The sequence below is a fragment of the Alosa pseudoharengus genome, unplaced genomic scaffold, assembly GCF_046254945.1.
Source record: "Alosa pseudoharengus isolate Yale_2024_CS ecotype anadromous, Long Island Sound unplaced genomic scaffold, YU_APseudo_1.1 YU_APseudo_1.1_scf_10, whole genome shotgun sequence".
NCBI lineage: Eukaryota > Metazoa > Chordata > Actinopteri > Clupeiformes > Clupeidae > Alosa > Alosa pseudoharengus.
In genome coordinates, this window is record NW_027468565.1 from 6,338,627 (window position 1) to 6,362,628 (window position 24,002).

Sequence of the window (24,002 nt, forward strand, 5' to 3'; positions counted from 1 at the left end):
GAGCTCAGGTTCATCGCGGTCACCTTCCTCTGACCCTAGAGCTAGCAGGGACCGTGGCCTGTTCTCTGGCAAAGTCACAGTGCTATGGCCCGTCAGGGTCAGGGATGGCTTGATGTAAACTGGTCTAGGCACCAGTGCCCAAATTGAATGTTTTCTCCACCCAGTGTTTTTGTGTTTGTTTGTGTGTGCGTGTGTGTGTCAGCTTGTGTGTGTGTGTGTGTGTGAGTGTGTGTGTGTGTTCATGTGGGTTTGTTTTGTGGGTTTGTTTTGTGTTTGTATGCACTTGTAAAGGGAAAAAGTGTGTGTGTGTGTGTGTGTGTGTGTTTGTGTGTGTGTGTGTGTGTGTGTGTGTGTGTGTGTGTGTGTGTGTGTGTGTCTGTGTGTTTTATGTTGTGGAGAAATTAGATTGTCTGGCTGTAGCATTGCTCTTGTGAAGGAGGCCCTCTTCTCACCTCTCCCTTTGTGCGAGGTCACCCCCGCGATGCAGTCGCCATGGCAACAGGCCTCTCCCAGTGGGGGTGTATGTGCAGGAGGAGATTTTCATTACAAGGTGTTTGTTAAAAACTGCTCCGGTGCACACACGCATCCTCACCTCTCTCCCCACCACTCTCGCCAACTCGCCTCTCTTTTTTCTCTCTCTCCTTTCCCTAGGAGAACATGTCCATGGCCGAAGACGAGGAAGAGGACGAAAAGGTACCCTTTCTTTATCTCTCTCTCTCTCTCTCTCTCTCTCTCTCTCTCTCTATATATATATCTCTCTCTATCCACAGGTTTTGATTAAACCAGCACCGTTCAAAGTTCAGGTTTCTGACTATCAGAGGCCTACAGGCGGCCTTGTGCTTTATTCTGGCAAGTTTGTCGGAAGTGCACTTTTATTTAAACTCTTAATTATGGGGTATGAAACTGAGGACGGCAGTTAGGACCGTTTCGACGTGCTGCCTCCTCGCGCTTCTGTATTTTTATTTTTAATTCCCGTGGGGTCTTTCGCACATCACTCATTGGGAACACTCAGTTGCTTTTCGATGTGGCCCTTTGAAAAGTCGAAACTAAGAAGGGAACGGAATCATTAATCGAATGCTCGGCTCCACTGGGAATATTACGAGATTGAAGCCTTCAGACGACACATCTAAACAGAGTGGGAAGGCTTTAGGTGAATAGAGGTAAAAATAGGCTCACTATGGTGCACTGTGAAAATCATCAGCATACAGTAAGACTGGACCTGTTAGAGGCTTGTTTCTACCTTTAATAGTGACCTTTTATATCTCGTAATTAAATAGGCTGCACCATAACTTTGAGTAAGAGCTTCAATGCAACAGCACTGGTAATTGCTGTCTTAAAATGGGTGTTGTTCGTTTGTCTTGTCCTTAATGTGGAGGACATTTTGGAAATCAGATTTAGCGGTTTAATTCCATCTATTGTCTGGTATGGGAGACAAAGAGTTAATGGTGTGTTAGGAGGGAAGGTGGGGGGGGGGTGTCCATGTTATTGCTTTCCGACTGAGGAGGACGGAAGTGTGGAACTGCCTCGAAGCCTCGCAGCTATGACCCCTGTGCCGTGTGGATAAGCCTGGGATTCATATCCATAATGTGCTCAATATATTCTGTTGTGATGACCGGGGGCTAGCTCTATCTTTGAGGAAGAAAACTAGCCTCCCCCTACTCAGCCCCCACCCCCACCTCACCCTGCCAAGCACACATACACACACACACACACACACACACACACACACACACACACACACACACACAACCCCGCAGTTAAAAAAACAGGTCCTCTCTTTAGATACATATAGAATGAAAGAAGGCGTTAATTCAGGGAGATAAGTCACATGATATTGTGCATGGTGCACATTAGTGTATGTGCCCAGCAGCCAGGCAATTGTAATACGTCTCGAAGTAGAGAGACAGAAGTAGCACACACACACACACACTTCACGCCCAATGAGAGCGCTATGATATGGCAATTAAGCATTCTATATGCTGTGGACGAACATCCGATATGAGAGTTCACTGGCTCACCAGACTTTGAACCAACATTTGCTTCATTTGAAATGTAAAAAACAATTACCATCCAAATTTGTTTAATTGTTGTAGACTGCTCCATTTAGTCTATGAAAGTAGCTGTTACCGCAACATGAAAAAAATGAGACAGTGATATAATCAGATGGGGGATATTAAAGAAATAAAAATACTTTCACAGGTTTCTGCTTTAAGAAAATCATCTCATTTCAGATGTATTATATGTTACAGAGCCCTTTGCGCTTCATGGAAAAAATGAAATCTCTCCTTTCATTTACTTAATTAGCCAGCTGTCCATGTTTGTTTTAAGTTGTCAACGGCAATTTAAGTCTGCCTATTTCAAAGTCTTGTTATGGTTATTGCTGCGGCTCAAAAAATTTGATATCATTCCGGCAGATCAAGCCGTGCAGCTTTGCACCTCGTATCAAAGTCATCTGTGCAAATGTGTGGGGTTAAAGAGTGATCAGTGTTAAATCTGATGACTTCAAAGGCGCGCCCCCTCCTCCCTCTCTTTTCCCCTGGTCCTTTTGCTTAGCATGTGTGCAAAGGCTATCCCCTCCGAGAAGGTTACCATTACCCTGCCATATCTCACTCTGTGTGTGTGTGTGTGTGTGTGTGTGTGTGTGTGTGTGTGTTCCCCCTGGAGGAAGAGAACTTGTAAACCTCCGCCCGAGCAGCAGGATTGTAAAGGCATGACGCTAAAAGAAGGCGATAGGAGCGGTTCTGTTTCTGCAGAAATAATGCAGACCAGATCTGCTGGGTGAACATAAATCTGTCCTGGGGGGGTGGGAGAGAGAGGGGCCGCTTACAAATTACGTGCGGCCAATGTGACTTCCCTTTGGCCTCAGGTATGAATCGCATCTTGCAGATAGACAGTGTTTAATCACAGCCGAAAACAACAGCAGAAAGAAAAACAACCCCAGCAACTACCACCCCCCCCCCCCATCCACCACCCCCCTAACATAAGCACCACCAGCATGTGTAATGTCTGTGAGTCGGCTATGGCCTCTGGGCAGAGTCGGGGCTCCTATCGTGCTTTGGTCAGCAATGGTCGAGGCTGCGGGCAGACAGACGTAGAACTCTCAGCCCCCCAGAGACCTCCACGTTACCCTCTCATGCACCCCCATCCACACCCTCCCATCCCCAACCCAACCACCACCAACCAACAACCCCCCCCATACACACACACACACACACACACAAACCCACACACATGCACACACATGTTCCCCACTCATACACACACACACACCCCCCAAACACTCCCCATGCTCTATCACCTTCAGCCCTCCGCAAGGACAGAATGCTGATGTCATAATGGGGGGCATGTGTGTTCCAAGGCGTGCGGGCCGGGGCCTTTGTGACACATGCAGGGGCCCGTTCAGGCAGACACGCACCTCTCTTCGCCTCGCCTCACACACTCCGCGGCCTCCAGTCCAGCTTGTTTACGTATGTTGTGTGTTTACCGTCCCATTTCGCCCAAGCGAGGGATCTAATGCCAGCAACACAGGTGTTTTTGATTTGGATGCGCGCTTCGCTCGCCTTTGTGGAATAAGTGAGTTGAGAAAAAAAAGAGCATTCGCCCATTGCCTTTGAATGAATATTCAAATTTGAAGCCATTTACTCAAATTAAAGGAATGTTAAATGAGCTTTTTTACCTGCCTTCTTTCTTTTTTTTAATTTTGATTATGCCCAACACTCCCATGGAACCACGCTTTTCCTATTTACCTTTGTACCGCAGATCAAATCTGTTCCCTATTAAGCCCGCCTTAAAAGCGAGCATTTACAATTTTACCCTGAAATGAGAATCTGATCTGACAGAGGTTTTGTAATCAGCAGACATTTATGACTCATGTAGTCTGTTAGTCCCCCCAGTAAATCCATCCGGCTCCTCCTCTGAGAGCAAAGCTTTTTAGATTTTTGTTTTTCTGTGCGCGCTGAGCAGTTTTCAAGGAGCACTAGAAAGGGACGGCATGAAGATAAAAAAGAGAGAGAGAGAGAGAGAAAGAGAGATAGAGCATCAAATGTGTAATGGAAGATTTGCAGTGCAAGACACTGAAAAAAGAAAAGAAAAGAGAGAAAAAGAGGATGGAGGACTTCAAGGGTGTTTAGGGAGATGAATTGCAGTAATCCAGAGAGCCTGTTGATGTACGCTCCATGCTTGCCTTTCGTTTGTACTCCTTTTGGTCTTTGCTAACATGAAAGACGCATGTGTGTGTGTGTGTGTGTGTGTGTGTGTGTGTGTGTGTGTGTGTGTGTGTGTGTGTGTGTGTGTGTGTGTGTGTGTGTGTGTTTTAAATAATTGTTGGTATTTTTTTTTTAAATTCTCATTGAAGTAATCTCTGACACAGTTTACCTATGTCTATCATAGATGACTATGTATCCTATCTGTTATTAGGATTAATCCCTCGAGTGAGAGGCACATTCCTAGCAGAATGTCATATGGAGCCTCTTGTCCTTGATGCAGACAGCATGTCGGCTTTGTATTCAGCTGGGAACACAGATATAGCTGGTAGCTGGTCTACAGCACACACTGCTCTCCTGACACGGAATGCAAACACGCAAGAGAGGAGGATTGCTTTTCAAATAAATTGAGAACATCTCTGAGAACACCTGGCTTTTCACAATGATTCTCTGTCTCTCAAATGGAATATTCAGACCCCTTTTAAAAGACGCTGGGGGAAAGTTAACAATCAGGATCAGTGGCCCAATCATGTACTGTACTGGTTTTTATTGCAGTATGGTAGAAATAGCTCTTTTCTAGAAAAAAAACAAATCATGATATTGGATATAGTTGACAGCTGACAGAAATGCATCATTTAACAAAGACATTTGAAACAGACTGTCGTTGGATTATGATTTTATTTTGAGATCTCCCACAGTTTTGAATTGTCTCTTTGGTGCTGACCCTTTGGTGCTGACCTAACAGTCTGTCTGTGTGTGTGTGTGTGTGTGTGTGTGTCACTATGATGATGATGATGCATGTGTGTGTGTGTGTGTGTGTGGGAACAACTTTCTTCCTGTGTGTGTCTTGGGGGGTGGAGGAGGAGGAGGCATGTGACTGTCAGCAGGGAGTCTGCTCGCTGTGTTTGTCCCAGGGGCCTCGGCGGCAGGGCTGTGATGAAGGCACTCAGTCTGGAGATCTGGAGATGCTTTTAAACACAAACATCCTCAGAGGACAAAAAGGCCTCCACGCACGTCCTCAAGCAAGCAAGCAAGCATGCCTCTGAAAGAACCAGTCACGGCTCTCTCTCTCCCTCCCTTCCTCTCTTACTCTCTCTCTCTCTCCCTCTTCCTTCTTGCTCTCATCTGTCATTATTCCTGTCATTATTTCCTCCTTTTGATGTGACATGTGGGGGCTAACATTACTCCAGTTATCTTCTGTTTGCTTCGTGTCGTGCCTCTGGAAAAGCCACTCTCCCCTCTGTCTCTCTGTCTGTGTGCAGCACCCCCCCCCCCCCCCCCCCAGCCGGGGAAGAGAGAACACACTAATGTGATCACATTTCTCTGGACCCCAGATTAGCCGTGGAGTCTTCTTTCATCAAATTGCTGTGGTAGTTCCTCCTTCTCCTCTTCTCCTTCATCTTCTTCTCCTCCACTATAATCTTCTGTTGTTTTTTTTTGTTTTTTTCATTCCTGCCTCAAAGTGCCCAGTCCATTTGGCCCATGTCCGTAAGCCACTCTCCGACACAAAGGCGTGTGATGTCTTTATTCAAAAGGACAGTAGTGGTGTTTCCTAGCAAGGCCATTAGAAAAAATAGCATTGTGCTGCACTGGGGCCCTATCATCACAGCGCCTGTGGTTTACTGTTGTTGGGATTAGGCATGAGTGCTGAGAGTGCTGCCTCTCGCCAGATCAGAAGTGGGGAGAAATATAGTGATTGAGGGTGTGTGTGTGTGTGTGTGTGTGTGTGTGTGTGTGCACGCATGTACATGTGACTGTGTACACATGTTTGTGTGTGTATGTGTGTGTGTGTGTGTGTGTGTATGCAGGCACGCACATGTAACTGTGTGTTCACATGTTTGTGTTTGTGTGTGTGTGTGTGTGTGTCTGAGTGTGTGTCCTTGGCCTCCTCCTTAGCTCCGTGGCAGTGAGAGGTGCGAGCGCTCACTCCCAACCCAGAGCCCAGAGCGTGGCAAGTCAATCCAGCAGTGGGGAGAAAGGCGCTAGGCTGGCACCCCGAGAACAAGACCCAACTCGCCCCTTAGCACTCGTCTGCATCCAGCGCTCTCTCAAGATCCCCTTCCCTCTCTCCCCTCACACACTCACGCTCTCAGTCCTCACAGCATCTGATTGCTGATGGCTATTTTAGATCCTGGCGGAACCCCCCCCCCCCCCCAACAAAAGGAGAAATGACACGGCTCGCCTCCTTGTGACGGCTCTCAGTGCCAAGAAGCGTCGCCGCGCTTCCGAAAGGCAGCAGGAAGAGACGCTGAGTTGGGCTCATTATAGGCCATTGGCTAGATGAATTACTTGTGATGACACTCCAGAAATGAAGCGCTCTCTCTCTCTCTGCACTGTTCTGACCCTGCTCATCATTCCCTCTTTATCTCTCTCTCTCTCTCTCTCTCTCTCTCTCTCTCTCTTTCTTTCTTTCTTTCAGGAATCAGAGAAGAAAGGGCTGATGGACAAAATCCATATGGTTCAAGAGATAGTCCTCACTGTGCAGAACACCTTGGATGAGGTTGCATCTATTGGAGAGAGAATTAAGAAGTAGGATCAGACTGCATTTAATGACCTCTACCATCAATTTAATACAGTCATAAAATCTGAAGTTGATGTTACGATAGCTTTAGATGACGTCATTTTGAGAATCTTAGATAAGAAGTCAGTTGTGATCTCTGTTGGAAAACTGTGTGTGTGCTGTGTGTCTTGTGATTTTAAACAATGGCATCCTGTCGTTTGCAGCACTATCAACTGGTCAGTGCCTTTCCTGTCGTACCTGGCGTGTGTGATGCTGTTTGTGGCGACTGCTGCCTTGTTCTTCATCCCACTTCGCTACATTGTGTTGATATGGGGTAAGGACAACCCTTCTCTCTCTTTCTCTGCCAGACAAACATTTTGGAACCCTGATCATTTTCTTGAAAAAAAAAATGAAATAAGAAATGTATGTCTTGTCTACGTGATTCGAACCTTATTTTTCATCTGAGCCACAGGAGTTAGGGGTTTATTCCTAAAGCAACACAAACACGTACATAGTTCAGATCCTACACAACATAAAGGAAACCTGCCGAGAGCCCAGTCTGAAGATCTAGAGCACATCCTTTGGAGTATACAAAAGGTCAAAAGTTACGAATGTTCAGCATAAGCATCCTCCCCTCTGGCCTTTGGCCTGGCAGTGCATCTCTTGGGCACTGAACACAATCAATATCCAAATGTTATCAAATGCTTCCACAGCTTCCACTCTGCTCAATGCTTCCAGGGAAAGCCTTTCATGTTGCTGAGAGTAGTTCTTGTTTGGTGTGTGTGTGTGTGTGAGAGAGAGAGAAGGAGAGAGAGAGAGTTTGTGAAGTGCCAACTATCTGTAGAGAACTACTATGAAAGTGCTGTTCATTTTTCCTGATACATTTGCCGTACAATAAGACAGAAATGTGTCAGGAAGCTCTGCTTGTTTCCCCTCATCTGAAGGTTGAGAAGCTCTCATTATAGTAACACAAAGACACCCATCCCAAATCCTGTCCTCGAAACACAGCAATTTAGACATCCACTGTAGAGCCAATTTGGCTCTTTTGGAGAGGGAATTGAAATAACACCCCCTGTGTGGCATCTCTCAGACATCGGGGACTAGTCCCCATGATGGGATGGGACGGGGAACGTTTTTTATTTTGTCCGTCTTGTCTCAAATCATGGTTTTGGAGGATGTCTTTATTTATTAATGTGCTCCTGTTTTTTTCCGTAAGGTGTTAACAAATTCACCAAGAAACTCCGCAACCCGTATGCCATCGACAGTAATGAAGTACTGGATTTCCTCGAGAGGGTGCCTTCTGATGTTCAAAAGGTAAGAGTCCAATTTTACATACCGATCGAGACAGAGAGAGAGAGAGAACGAGAGAGAGAGAGAGAGAGAGAGAGACAGAAAGAAGAGAAGAGAAGGCAGCAAGGGAATTCCCAGAAGATGTCTGTATTATTTGCTCTAGCAGAATTCCCATGTGCTTGGGGAATACTTCCTCCGCCTTTGTTTGATTATTAATGGGCTGGTGCCTTTAAGGAGCCATCCACGGCCCAATTATTTCTCCGCATGTTTTCGGCGGGATCAACCCAGTGCAGACGGAGGGCTCCGCTCTGATCTGTTCCCGGCCGCATCGCTCCCACCTTGTCCCTGATTATCAGTTTTGTCAGCCTCTGATAAAAGCAGGGGTGGTGTTGGGTGCCGGGGCCCAGGGATCCGTGTGTGTGTGTCTGTGTGTGTGTTGTGTGTGTACTGTCTTGATAGTCTGTCCCCTGTGTCATACAAACACATCAGATTTTGAAGGAGCGGATTGCTGAAGTGGTGCGTCATTGCCGCCCTGCTGGGTGCCATATGCGAGCGCGCCTCAGCCACGGCTGCCGTGTCAGCCGCTGTTATATCAGAGAAGCTGCAGGATGTGTGCCAGCCCGCGGGGAGAGAGAGGTGGCTGCTGGCACCTCTTGCTGGGCTCTACAGCCTGAGCGGGGGCAGCTTGGAAACGAGGGACACACATAAACACACACACACACACACACACACACACACACACACACACACACACACACACACACACACACACACACATACTCACATACATACACACACACACACAAACAGATATACCTAAACATACCATATATAAACTCAGGCAGATGTACCCTCATCTACTAAAAGCGCACATATAAAAGCCCATGGACTCCTGCTCATCTTCCTCCGTCGGCTGGCAGCTCTCTCCACTGGACAGCTGTTGAGGAGATCTCCCTCTGCTCCGCTGCGTGGCCTTCTCTCCCTCACCTCTGCTCCTCAGTCTGCATGGAGCTAGAGGGCCGGGGTGGTGGGTAGCCCAGGCCATGGTGGTGATGGGAGTGTGCTTGGTGCAGACTGGCAGGGGGAAACGGTGAATATTTTTGCCCTCATCAGCCTTGCCAGGATTCTCCTTCCCCATGCGCTCGGGAGTGTAAGGTAATGCGTCAAAGAACTTTCACATTCAAAACTAGGGAAAAGACGAGAAAAAAAACTGAGGAGGAGTCAAGGAGAGAGAGAGAGATAAAAACAGATTGGCCTCTTTGTTGCTGTCATGTCCAAGTCTCAAACGACTTTAGCTCTATTTCTCTCTGTCAGACACACACACAAACACACACACACACACACACAAATAAACAGTCTGAGATTATATATAGTATCTAGCAGGTTCTCGTTGCTTTCCTTGCTCGCGTCTTACAGTCTGAGAATCACACGCACGGATGACAGAGTGCCTGGCGAGCTTTTGTTTTGCGTCTGGCCCTCAGCACCTGAGATGCTTGCGGGCCCAAACGGATGAGTGACACGTCACCAAAACTGAAATTGACTCCTGTCTCACTGGGGAAGAGTGACTTGGCAATTAGCGCCGGCGCCCATCTTCAAAGCAGCCCCTCAAAAGTGGACTTCTGATGCAGAGTCCTGTGTCCTAAAATAAGAAGCATCTGTCAGTTCTGAGAGCAGTTTCATGTTCAGATGCGGTCCACCATCCCTTTGTTCCCTCTCCCTTCCATCTCCCATTCTGATAATCAGCACTGAGTAATTAGAGCTGAGTTCTCACCTCCATTTCACAGAGATGTGTGTGTGTGTGTGTGTGTGTGTGTGTGTGTGTGTGTGTGTTTACATGTTTTTGTTTTTGTTTGGAAAAACAACCACAGAAAAATCAACCAGAGATATTTTCCTGTGTTTGTTTTTTTGCTTGTTTGTCTCACCCCTTGAGTGACATGCATTTTGTCAGCTTTTTGAAATAATTTTCCATTTTATTCCTCCTTAATTCTCCTGTCTATTCACCAGTATTCGCTTCACTCTATGGTTATTTCAGAATCTATAACAGCCCTTCTACACAAAAAAGAATTCAGAACATATGTATTCTACATCAGACAGATTTGAGATATTTTTTTCTATTCTTCATCCGTCTCTTTCTTCGTCTCCTCTCAGAGGGCAAAGAACAAGTGTGAGACTTGCAAAGGTGTTCGATTCTGAATCAGCAGTCTGATGATAGTCAGTTTTGTATGTATGAGTAGCAGCAGTGCAGAATGAGCACCCCCCCCCCTCCCCCAGTCCTTGATGAGTAGTCTAAGACTGGCACAGGTCAGATTATTATCAAGGCGACACGGCTCTTCTGGTGAGCGGCCACTCAAGGTCACTCTGATGAGTTTCCGAGTGAGCCCGAGGAGCAGGAGCTACCCAGTGAACCCTGCGTGAGAAGCTGCCAACCCGGGAGCCATGGCTGATTTCTCTCCCAAACAAACTTCTGCCTACTGCTTCTATAATTAGGACCAGCGCTAGAACAGAAAGTGGAAGAGGAGAGCAGGAGAAAAAAGTTTTCTCTTTTCTTTTTTTTTCTCTCATTCTTTTTTTTTCTCTCATTCTTTTTTCTTTTTTTTTTGCACTCACTTGTTCTCGAAGAGGACGTGGCGGCACACAAGTAGCGATTCCGTGGCTTTGCAGTCGGCCCCCTGGCTGCCTGGCAGGTCGTCCCTCGGTTAGACGGCCGCTCGCCTCTAATGCTGAGCTTGTGGAGGACGAGGAGGAGAACAAGGAGAGACGGGGGGAGGAGGTGGAGGTGGTGGAGGAGGAGGTGGAGGTAGCTGGAGCTGGTGAAGAACCCCTTGACTTTTCAAATCCTTCCTCCCTGTGATTAATCCCCTCTGCTCCTGTGTTTAAAAAATGATTCATTACAGGCGCGGCCGGCCGGGCAGAGCGTCTCTCTTTCTCTCTCTCTCTCTCTCTCTCTCTCTCTCTCTCTCTCTCTCTCTCTCTCTCTCCTCCTGCCTGCGCCCGCTCCTCAGGGGAGCCATTACGCGCGCTCCGCTGATCTCGGATTACCTGCCTCTCCTGCCCAAACTCCTGTTTGTTTTCACAGGTGCAGTACAGCGAGCTCCGCGCACCCACCGCCGCTAACCCGCAGCGCAAGAAACGCTAAGAGTCCGGCCCACAGGACCACGCGACCCTCCGGACGACCCGCCAGACGAGCCACCGGCGGCCCGACGGAGGGATGGAGGGATGCACTGACATGGAGGGATGGACGGGTGGATGGATGAATGGATGGATGAGATGTGGGGTTGGGCAGTCTCTCTCTCTCTTTGTAAAATGGATGGATTGGTCGGCCGGGGCTCTCTGTTTTGGTACTTTGAGCTCGCCTGTGCCTCCACTCTAAACTAACCTTCTCTGGACCTTCAAGCTGGTCTCCTATAAATGCATCAAAACATATTGTGTGACCATGGTCATGTGTGTGTGCAAGTGTGTTTGTGTCTGTGTGTTGGGTTGCATGTGTGTGTAAGTATGTGTATTTGTGTTTTCCATGTCTAAGTGTGTGTTTGCTTGTACATATATTGCATTTATGTGTGTGTGCGTGTGTGTGTGCTTGTGTCTGTGTGTGTGTGTGTGTGTGTGTGTGTGTGTGTGTGTGTGTATGTGTGTGTGTGTGTTCCTGCCACCCCTTCTGACAGGGCTGTGGTTTGTCTCTTTCGGGGCAGCACATGGTGCTGTCAATCACTGCTCCGAGCTTTTATGGGGGAAAAACGGGAAAGTAGGGCGCCCCCTGGCCCAGCTTAACAACACGTTTTGGATCACTGGAACTCCTGGCCGCAAAAGCACCAAAAAAGCTTCAGTGACCTCCACCACATGGAAATGTATTTTTGTTGACCATGGACCAAGTACAAAGCTATGTAACTTTGTGACTAATTGCAAACCCACCTGAAATGTAGATGCCATGCTATTTTCATATGATACTATCATTCAGGCAGAAAAATGTGCTTCCTCTTTATAGAATATTTGCTTTGATACAGACAGAGCAAACATATATTTTCTTTGCTTTACTTTTTTTTTAAATAATTGTCTCTTGAATGAGTATGTACTGTAAATATTAAAGATTTTTTTGAGATATTCTGCACATGGATGAATTTTCTGTCTGTATGATATATGGTGATGTTTTAGCCATGCTGCCATGATGTTGCAGAGGGTTGGAAGGAAAAGCAGAAAACGGTGGAGAAATCAGCAGGGGGGGTCTAACTTCACAAAGTGTATTTGTTCTCAGGGAGGCAGGTCTTCTTTTCAAGCCCACACTGCAGAGAAAGAGGGAGAGAGAGAGAGAAAGCAGAGAGAGAGCACATGTGGTTGCACAACGTGGCCTTTGGTAGAGGACCCAGGCCACTGCTGTGCCGTGGTGGTTGTGGAGCTCACATCAAAGCGTTTGCAGGTCCAGCTCACGGGCTAATGCAGGGCCTCTACTGTTTTCCCACAACAACACAGTCCAGATGAGAGAGCCCATTGCACAGAGAGAGAGAGAGAGAGATAAAAAGGGAAAGAGGCTGGGTGAGTCAGAAGAAGAGTGAGTGAGAGGGAGAGATAGACCGGAAAAAGGGAGTGTGGATGAGAGAGAGAGATGGAGAGAGGGAAGAGATATGGAGAGAGAGAGAGAGATGAGAGACGGCTCTCGTCGTTCACAGCACTTAGTGGCTCACATTTTCATTAAAATCACCTCCAGTGCCTAATGGGCCTCTTCGAGTCGCGCCGAGCCTCAGTGTTTCTCTCCGAGATGGGGCTCGCGTGAGTGTAATGGAGCCTTCCTGCCTCATCAACTTATTTATTCGTATTACAGACAGATTTCACAGAGCCCTCAGTCCCGCAATGGGCCTCTCCTGCTGTAAAGGGACGCATGCTAAAGTGTTACACATTGAGCTGTTTCAAAAGGCGTGAGATTTGAGGGTTTATCTCATCACCATATAATTAAAAAATAGTGAAATTGAAATGATCAGGCAAAAGCATCATAGTGTGTGTGTGAGTGAGAGAGAGGCCTCTATTCAACAGTACATCTTGTATTTTTTTTCTTTTGGTTTGATTATTGATGTGAGAAAGTGTTAATGTTCTGATACTGAGGTGATGCATCGTGTTTTTGGTCTTGTTGTTGTTGTTGTTGAGGCCTTCAGCCTCGGTTCTCAAACTTTCATTCCCCAGGGTGAGGAGCAAGAGTAAACTTACTGGAAAGAAAAACTTCCTTCCCTTCCTCCCTGTCTGGACTGGACTGGACTGGTAATGGGATGTGCGCGTAGATAGAGATGTTTGCGTCGTGTAAAAATAGATGCGCCTCGGCTGGCTCGGGGCAAGTCGGTTTTGGTGTCACCCACTAGCGTGAGCCCCGGACCTCAGCGCTGGGAGTTCTGACTGATTGGAGAACTGAGCATCCCCCATACTCCCTGTGCCTCCACATACATACACACACACACACAAAAGACACATTTTCACACAGCACTGCACTGCATACTTGCATCCACCCCCTCACCACACACACATTCGCATACACTCACACTTATAGTCACACACACACAGACCACCCCCTGCTCCCCTGCCCAGTTGTGCGGTGCTGCTGGCAGAGCATGCGCTGGTGCATGGCGAGGAGTTTTGATTGGCTCCAGGGGACCCAGGCGCAGCCCGGGGCTATCTCTTCTGACAGCCTGATAGAGACATCAGCGCGCTCTCCCAGGAGCTGCCACCAGGGGTCCGTTTCAAAGCGAGGGGGAGTGGAGGTGACCCCGCAGCCTCTGAAGAGAGCTATCCCACACACACACACACCGGGGCCTTCATGCCTCCCAGCCCCTAGTGGGGGGGAAATGGGTAGTGATGGGGGCAGAGGTTGTATGTATGTGTGTGTGTGTGTGTGTGTGTTGGGGGGAGGGTCTGAGGGGAGAAGATGGTGGAGAGGGAGCAGTATCCTCCTCCCCATAGCTGTGCTCACCGAAGAACAATAAAAGACCCAATCAGGCTTTCTCTCAAAGAGGTGAAACCAATTAAAGAAGACTCAAGAAAAAGTGTGGTTAAGTGTGCTATCGCCGTCGCATTAGAAGCACCCGCAACTTTGAAGTGCATATGACTTCTTTCAGTATTTTTAGCCCAGAATGTTCTGTGAAATTCAATAGGATCCGAGCTGTCAGCGGCGTATGGGAAGGGAACTGAAATGTATAAAAAGACAGAGGATCCAACGTAAGAGAAAGCCCTTGGGAGACGCCTTGTGCGCTCGGGGAGCGAGAAACAACAGCCACGGCGGTGGAAACTGACATGATACAGAAGGAATAAAGTGGCCACTGTGTTGCTTAGCTAAGAGTGACCCTTTGATTCCGCCCGTCACCATCCCCCAACCCTCTCCTTTCCCCCCAGTGTTTTATCATTCCGAGTGAAGTGGTTGGGCCACATTGCGTTTGGTGCCAGGCAAGCGGCTCAGGGAAACACTCCTGTGATGAGAGGTTAGCCCCGTCATCACAGAGGTTACCGTCAAGATGGATGACGTCGCTGGCATTAACAGGGTCGCGGCGTGCCGTGACCGGCTTATTCACCAGCTGTCAAGACTTGTGGCACTGAACTTTTGGCAGGAGAGCTGCTTTGTGTAACGTTGTGTCATTGACGTCCAATGACAAGGGAGGACAATGTTACGGTTAGGAGAAGCCGAAGCTGCTAAGTGTGAATTGGTGGTCTCCAGGCTCTGTTTACGAGTGCAATCATATTTTGAGAGAAATTATTTATCACTTTGCCGCCTTCTCCAGAGAGCGAAAACATGAAATCTCCGAAGACGCGCAACAACCACACAATCTGGTCCCTGAATGCATTAGAAACTCCCTGGATGTTTTACAAGCTTTGTTAATGAACGTTATCAGGCGAGCGGCAGTTAACATTGAGCCTGTTGTGTTTTTTCCCTGGATGTTTTTTCTGTTGTTTTTGTTGTTGTGTTCTGCATGGCGATGATGTCTTCATCAGGCTGTCAGAAGCGGAAGTGCCTGCAGCTGTGGCAGAGCCCCCCTGAGCCTGTCACACTCCTTGTTTCCATGGTAGTTCCTCAGGCAGCTCTGCGGGCAAGCTTGCGCACCAGGACCCCTACAACCTGTTTCCCCCCCTCTTTTTATCACTTTTTTTCTCTGATATGTCCCCCCTCCCCCTCCTAGCAAGAGCCAGAGAATGGCAATGGCAACACACACACACATAAAAATCCTTCCTCTCTTCTTGGTCCTTTTTCACAGGTGCTTTGGCACGTGTATGGGCTCATTACTGCCTTTATCCTGGTACCTCTTTCTCAATAACTGTAACGGGAGCGGTGCTATTAAGCGTCCGAGTTGACCTCACTCAACTGACATGCATTCCTGGGGAGGAGGTGGCCGGCCAGCGCCAGGAGCACTTGCTGTTAACTTGCATGTGTCACATCACTTTGCTTTTCATTTGTTTTCATCGCGCCAAGCCTTAAAAAAATACAAAGACGACGATGGAGTTAAGTGATTACACCATACAACGAAACAAATTGTCGGAGGGGTGGGAGCTAGGGGTTGGTTGACCCGGAAAACAGCACTTTGACACCAATAAGGTGGGAGGCTTTTCCAAAAAAATCGGTTTGTAATGAGATCCAAATGACCCAGCCAGATTGTGCCTGCACAAGTCACTGATTGAGGTTCCTTGCTTTGTGAGCGGCACTGCCTGCAAAAATAAAAAGACTTCAGAGGAGGCCGGGCTGTTCGGATAAAGTCGAGAGTCAGGTTTGCAGCGGGTACTTTAATGCAGGCTGGAAACAACCGCCAAGTCTGTTGGAAAACTTTCATGAGAATATAAAGAGGCAGGGAAGGACACGGACAGCATCAGTGAGCTCAAGACACAACACTTTGGCACACACAAAACACCATGCCAAAGCGTCCTCTCTCCCACCAAACTGTTTTCCACCGTTGCAGTTTACACACTATTTAAACAGAGCAACGTGCTTCTCATTGACACAGAGACATAATTCTTCACTATCTATATATCAAGTGCGGAGTGCAGTCTTTAAGAGCTTAAATTAAATCATTGGCCTTTAACAGCATCTCTCCGAGGGGCCTCCCCGCATTAATAAATTCCACTGATTCCACTTTAATATTATTCGGAGTGCATTAAAATGAAGGCAACAGCTGGGACGAAGGCCAGTCTCTGGAGCATTGCTCAGGCTGCTGCAACCGCGCTAAAATGCAAAGCATGTCTGAGCGTGTCTATGAGCAGGGAGCTGAGCTGGGCGGGGGGCGGGTGGTCAGGAGGTCTCTGTGTTACAGGTGCAGGGCTGACAGGCGGAGGGCGCCGGATCATGGGGTGGCGGTGCGGCCATCACAGATGAGAGGAAGGGCCGGGCAGAGCTCCTGACCGCCATGGAGCAATGTCACCTCTGTTCAGACAAGGGGGGTTGGGGGTGGGGGTATGTGGACAGAGAGAGAAAGAGAGCGAGAGAACTGGTTTTTTTTGTACTTTGAGAGAAAACGGTTTATTTCATCATTATTTTTTACATCTAAGAAATTGTCCTCTGTGAAACCATTTATACTGTATAAAAAGACCACTGTTTGAGGCATCAGCTGTTGAACAAAACAAATATATATGAAAAGGAAAGATAGGAGTGAAGTCTGTTTGATAAGGGTGAAAAATAAGGAGTCCTATTCCAGGAGGAGAGAAGCCTGGTGTGACTCTAGTGCCATATTTTGTGTTAGGACTTGATCAAAATAGCCCTTGAGGAAGCACCTTGAAAATGTCTTGGAAAAAAAGCGGATGAAAAACAAAGACTGCAGTGCAAGGGTTGAAGCAGATAGAAAGAAAGTGAGGGAGAGGAAAAAAAGACGTGTGAAACCTTTGTTAACTGCCGATGGTGCCTCAGTGGTCTGCGTTTAACGTGTGCACACTCGTCAGGCAACAATACACAGAATAATTTAACCGCATATTTCATTTTAATTAACAGTGATATAATGCAATGTGACTCGCATCCTCCAGAGGAAAGTGCCCAATATTTGGTTTGATGAATCTGCTAAAGCCACTGAGAGTCCCACTGCACATCCCCTGGGGATCAGGTATCATTAGAGATAAGCACAGATCTGCTTTTTGTCTCCACTGGAAAGAGAGAGAGAGAGAGAGAGGCGATAACTTGAAGAAAAAAAACATGAATTTTCCACTGTGCTGGCACATGGGCGACGGCAGGAGTGTTCAATATTAATAGGCTTTCATCAAGGACACAATTAGGACACCTCTATTTGACATTTTCTATACTATCTGGATGAATATGTATATCTGGTCCCCAGGAATGAGACATTGCAAAATTACAAAGTGAAATCACTAGCTAGCTTGATACAATGAAGATCCCCACAAAATGACAATCAGGCCCTGATGTATTTTGATCTGCCCAGAATTTCAAAGAGGCAGGAGAATAAAAGTCTATTATAAGCTCACTTCACAATATACAGCCCAGGGCAAGTTGTATGCATACATATTAGCATATGCATGTAGTATCACTAAGATTATCTACATACCCCTCTTAACAGACACATACACATACCTAAGCACAAACCCACACACGCGACCAAATTCTACAGTATGCATGGTTCATTCTAAGGTCAACATTTGCTCATTAAGAAATTAAATAAGCACATACACATCACACTTTTCTTTAAATTTAGAATATTTGGATTGCAAAATATGTTTATGAAATCTCATTGCTCTGTGTGAAGTTGAATGTCTTCCCTTAGAACATTAAATAACATTTCAGTGAAAGGATGCTGAAAGATCCCAATGTCAATTTTTAAATTCATTTAACTCTACAATGTACAATGTATACGTTAGTAATACTCAGTGGCTAATGATTCTCAACACTGTACACACACACACACACACACACACACACACACACACACACACACACACACACACACACACACACACACAAACACAAACACACACACAAACACACACACACACACACACTTGCCCCAATAGTCAGTTTAGTTTTATCTGCAGTCAGTAAGGTCTTGTGTTAAAAAAACCCACACACACACATACCCATCAACACTGGCTACTAATTAGGGGTCTTCTAAATAACCATCCTCTGTTGGCTTTGCAGGGGCGCACATCACAGAGCTGACTGCATAGTTGAAAGCAGCGATCAAATGGCCAGTGCTAATTTTCATTTAAAAAGAGAGCCCCCGTCACAGTTACCGTTTGCTCCTATGATCAGGCATTTAGAGCGCCTCTACCGTGCGCGCATCTTTGTTTTGTTTAGGATGCTTATGATGCTGGCGCTGCCGTGTCACCCGCCGGGGTCTAATTAGAGTCCACTGAAGCCTCGGCGCTGCCCGCGAGTGAGCGAGTCCCTCCTGCCCGCCTTTGACAGGAAATGAAAGCTTTACACGCTCACGTCCATCCCCTGACCCCAGGGCTTTGGCTTCAACCTGTTCACCAGCATCTGGTGTCTGAGTGTGTCCCAGTGTGTGTGTGTGTGTGTGTGTGTGTGTGTGTGTGTATGTGTGTGTCTGTGTGTGTGTATGCATGTGTGTGCATGTTTTTGTGTGGGGTTGTCTGTCTCTCTCACTGTGTGTGTGTGTGTGTGTGTGTGTGTGTGTGTGTGTGTGTGTGTGTGTGTGTGTGTGTGTGTGTGTGTGTGCGTTCAGAATTGCAGTGGCAGAAATCAATTGTGCAAAGCCCACTGCTTCACAACTGCCAGGTGTGCTACTATTTCATCACATGAAAGACATTGTGGTGAAATCATACAAAAACATGGAGCATGCACTGATACGGATTGTCTCTTGTCTCTCGTGAGACTAATGTATGAAACTTTGACACATTATATGCTCATACACCTCAGTAGTTTCTCATAACACATGAGGATGTTATATGGTTTTAATTACCTGCGTTATGTAAACCAATTTACCTAATGCATTGTGATGTGCTTTGATTTGTGGCTGATGTTTATTAATGTATGTAGTAATTTTAAAATGATCTCACAATTCAAAGGGGTGATCCACATCCACATGAATGAAACAATTTATTTGTTTTCTCGTATTCAGACTGACATGGACTCAGATCCTTATTCCTTGTTCACATGATACATACAGTATGCCTTCAGCGTCTACCAGAGAAATGACCGGTGGTGGCCGTAGTTGCTTGGTATTAATGAATCTCATAAGAGCTTGTTCAACAGATCAGGCCTTAATGGGACCTCTTCATATAGAATATACATAGTGTGAGCATACTAATGCACCTTTAAGTATGATGTATGGGTTCTGGGCTCCCGATGTGAGCATTTGAGGGGGAAAAAATGGCAAGGGTGGGGGATACATAAATGCCCATGGATCTTTAGGCAAACAGCGTGAGACCAATTAACAAGTATCTCTTTCCCATCTCTCTAGCTGTAGTCAGTGAGTGTGTGTGTGTGTGTGTTTGAAGAGCCAGAGAGAGAGACCAAGAGGAGGGGAACGAGGGGGGTGATGGAGGGGGGGTGGGTGTAAGGGGGTGGGGGAGGGGGGCGGATAGGGAAGGAGCTGGGAGGAGCCTCCTCTTCAGACAGACAGGCCAAAACAAAGCCATCATCTCCAAACGGTTGCCCTCCGCTCTCCCCTTCTCTTGGGCGCCTCCAATTACTGCTTCCCCGCGCCGCCATCAGTATGCAGCGGGGCAGCTCCTCTCCGCCGCTCGCCCCGGGCCATTGAATACGTTACCTCTGCTCTGGGGCGCCAGGCTCCAGGGGGGCGCACACACGCACCCTCCTAACCCCCCGGATAATTTGGGATTCCAGCGACCACGGAGAGGAAGGCAGCCAATCGTACAAAAAAAATAAGAAAAAAAAGAGAGAAAAAAAAGAGAGAAAAAATTGGGTGAAAGAGAGAAAACAAATAAAGCGCACGTATAAATAAAGAAACAATGGTTGCCTTGGCCGGCCACATTGCCAGAGATCTACTGATTTATGGATTTGCTCATTCTTTTATTTATCATTCTTTTTAAATTGTTTTTTTAAGCCCACCAACAGAGTGTCTCCTCCTCCTACTGTTGCTCTGTCTCCAGACACAGTGAGAGTCTCGCACTCTAACTTAGCTGTGGCAACACACAGGTGAGCATCTTGGGCGCTGTAGCGCTCAACGACAGCCTGTTTCAAATATGGACCGTTTTACATTTCATTGGTTTTTTTCCCCCCCACATTGTTCTTGCAGTGCATCTGCTTTCAACAGCCACTGTATAGCTTTTAATTCCGAGCACTATCCTTTCAGAGTCCCTCCTGAGGAGGACAATGGCGTCCGGACGTCCATGTGAAGGCTCTGTGTCCTACACTTAAATCCATAAGAATGAACAATGCACTTTAGGAGTAGAGAAGGCATTAGAACATCTATCTAAGACAAAATGCCTGTGAGACTCAGAGGCTTTTCATCCTCCGTTAACAAAGGAGAACACTGGAGTTCCATGTGCTGCGCTCTCCAAGCAGTTCTTATGGAGGCTTTATGGCTTAAAGGATAGCACAGGCATGTGTTCGACAAAAACACCATACAATAGTTCTCGAAGACTAAGAACTGTATGTAGTGTCATTATATTTTATTATATTATATTATATTATACTGTAATATATGATATTATGTTATATTGTATTATATGATATTATATTAAAGATTAGGTTCAATTAAATTAGATTAGATACATATGGACGTATATTATTATTAACACATTTCTTACAAGCATCTTTATGACTCATGGAAGAAACTCAGTTGTCAGTATCATATTACTTTTCATGTAAAGGTGTGCTACTTTTGGCTTGTATGTGTGTGTGTGTGTGTGTATATTTTTGTGTGCATGTGTGCCTGCGTGTGCACGTTAGTTAGTTAGTGCGTGTGTGTGTGTGTGTGTGTGTGTGTGTGTGCAACTCTCTGTGCATGCCTATTTCTTTTGATGTGTGTCTAACTCCCACTCTGTGGCCCTGGCACAGCTCTTCCCACTCGCCAGTGAACAGATGCACGGCTCGTTTGCAGGCCATCCCCGTCGCTGAATTGTTTTAAAGATGTGATAGCAGTGGGCTGCAATGTGATGAGATGGGAGGGAGAGGGGGAGCGTGAAAAAGAAACCTTCCACTTCACTGTGCTGCCTGGCTGAGTTACCAGCACAAGCAGCCGAGTACACATACACACACACACACACACACACACACGCACACACAAACACATACACAAAATCCCCAACAGGCTTCTGGAGCGATGAAAGTCACATAGAGCTTGTGTTGCATTGCACCCAAAAAAATCCTTTATTTATGCAGAGGGTGACATTAATGCCTGTTTAATATGCCTCTGTCTTCATCTCTTCCCCAAAACAGTTGGAGTAATTGATTACTGCATTACTTAATGTACCGATAAATCAATTACCAAAAATGTCATTCGCCGCTGCAATGGCTGGGCTTGCACCGACCACGCAAGGCATCCGATGTGATGGAGCCATAGGGGGAAATTATGAGACTATTAAAGAGATGCTTGTTATTCCTCTTGGCTTCGTGAGGAATTTCGTCTGCTTGTCCAACTCCCTGTTAAGAGTTTTGGCGGCGGTGGAGCAGGGGTAGGGGCATGGCAAGCTTACATTCAGCGAGCCCAGTTTGGAGGAGGGCTGGGCGGGCTCGCTGCTGAGCTGAGCTGTGCTGTACTGTACTGTGCTCTCAGCTCCCTGAAATAAGGCTTGTGCTATTAATCAATGATTGGAATCAGAAGAGCTAATGTGAGGTGAGGTAATCCCACTCTGACTAATTGAACTGAGCACACAGTTCCACGCTCTTTCTCTCTCTCTCACACACACACAGACACACACACATGTTTGCACACACACACACACACACACACACACATACACACACACACACACACACACACACACACACACACACACACACACACACACACACACACACACTTTCTCTTTCTGTCTCCCTTTCTCTCTATTTCACACACACACACACACATCACACACAGCCTCTTAGAGGGCCAAAAGTGTTTTAACATTTATAATGAACTACTCTGTCTGGCCTTTCCAACATCAAGCACAAAAATATGTTCTTGCGCTTCAGAGAAAAGTTCCTGTGTTAGTTATGATCATGTTATTCCTGCTTAACAGGTGACCTTTGCACATTGCTGAGCATGTAGTATTTGCACTGACTTTCATGCTGCTCTTCCCTTCAAATGCAAGTCACTTCCCTTCAAACTCACCTAATAATGCTAACTGATTTAAAGCCAAATGAAAGCCAACTGCTTTTAATATTAATAAATCAATGGATATATTTTTAGAATCAGATGAGAGTTATTGTCTGGGACATGTTCAGCAGTGAGACCAGAGAAACAGACAGACAGACAGACAGACAGACTGAGCTGAGACAGGATATCTCTCCTGTGTGAGGGCACCTGCTTCCCAAAGCCCAGCTTTAATCACTCTCATCTGGGGCCCCCTGCCGACACACTAACCTGGAGTTACTTTGGAAAGCAGCTCGGCCCCTCAGATCCTCAAATACCCCCCTCCCTGTCTCTCTCTCTCTCTCTCTCTCTCTCTCTCTCTCTCTCTGCCGTATTACCTTCCTAATTCGGCCCAGATGTGACGTTCCCAGTCCGCTGGCCTGTTTATCTTTCCTTCTTCCATCTCATTCCCACCTGCTCGCTGACCTGCGGACCCCACACTCAGACTCTCATTTCATTTGCCTTTTTTTTACCCCCTTCTTTTCCCTCCAAAGAAAAGAACTCTCTTTTGGTTCTCCACAATCCAAGTCTGCTTTCTTCTTTATATACATATACACTTTATATATAAATACATACATACACACACAAGCACACACACACACACACACACATACACACACGCACGCACGCACGCACGCACGCACTCACGCACGCACACACACACACACACACACACACACACACACACACACACACACACACACACACACATTTTTTTGTCTTTTTTTCAGCTGGGCTACCAGTGCCTGAAGCGTCTGAGCTAATGTTCATGCAGAAAGCGCTGGTATCTACTCTCAGTCAAACAGCCTCCATCCTTTTGTGGCTCCATCAACATCTAAATCAGAATGTCCGCGCCACTGACCCGCAGGGTAGCCCACCTCCCATGCAGAGATGGCAGCGGCCCAAGGATCCAAGCAAACACAGCTGAAGGACTGTCTCTTCTGGAGGCCTTTTGTGTTGTGTAAGAACCGGATCACTCAAGAGCGGCGGTACCAACAGGATTTGTTGCATCCTTCCTATGCCTTCTTTTTTCCTCCCCTTTCTACACTGACGCATCCTTGTGTACAAAAAACACACAGTTGCGCTAGATGTCGGCTATTACTAAACTATGTGAAATATGTTCTTACGGGGCTTGGTGAACTCTCCGTGTCATCTTGCATTGAAAGGGGGCCCTTTTTTGGTGTGGAGAAATGCCTTGGATTTGCTGAATGAAAATCCACAGGAATGCCATTGTTGGAATGGGGAACACCGTTGGCTACTGCCGTCCCGCCTGAATCATCTCCGATTTAATTGGATTCGCTGGGCATCCCTCCTCTGACAGACGGGTCGGCCCCACATCTCTCTGGACTGGAGTGCCTGTCTCTACACTGGACGAGACCAGTAACTAATCTCGTTCTGCTAAACACTTACTGTTAATTGTATTTCTTGTTGGGATTTCTTCACCCCCCACCCCCCCTCTTTTTTTTTCTTCTCGTCAGCAGATAATTACCTCCTGGCCTTCTCTGCGCCCGAGCCTGGAAGACGTCCTTCACCAGGGCCAGAGCAGGTGCCTCTCGCTGCGTGAGACTTACTGACAAGCCCTGTCAATCACCACTAAAGCACTCTCCATTTCCTGCATCTCAAAGCAGCTATATTCCCTTTTGTCACTTTAGGCCAAACACAATTTAGAAAAAAAAAAAAAAAAATGAGGGGCTTAACCAGGTAGCAAACAGGCCCATACTGTCAGGGGGAATTAGCAGTGTGCTGTCTTCCATGCCACTCTTGATCAGCGAGGTGCTGTAGTGGTGAGTGAGG

The 24,002-nt window shown here is 46.8% G+C and overlaps 1 protein-coding gene across 1 annotated transcript in view; it reads left to right on the forward strand.

Moving 5' to 3' along the window:
* The window catches only part of mctp2a (multiple C2 domains, transmembrane 2a), a 52,624-nt gene extending 40,534 nt beyond the window's left edge, over positions 1 to 12,090 (forward strand). Inside the window, exons 19-23 of the mRNA XM_076262342.1 lie at positions 652 to 693; positions 6,622 to 6,731; positions 6,927 to 7,036; positions 7,919 to 8,016; positions 11,069 to 12,090. Of these exons, the coding sequence (XP_076118457.1) occupies positions 652 to 693; positions 6,622 to 6,731; positions 6,927 to 7,036; positions 7,919 to 8,016; positions 11,069 to 11,128 (420 nt within the window). The 3' untranslated portion in view covers positions 11,129 to 12,090. The remainder of the gene's footprint in view (positions 1 to 651; positions 694 to 6,621; positions 6,732 to 6,926; positions 7,037 to 7,918; positions 8,017 to 11,068) is intronic.
* Positions 12,091 to 24,002: the final 11,912 nt, after the last annotated feature.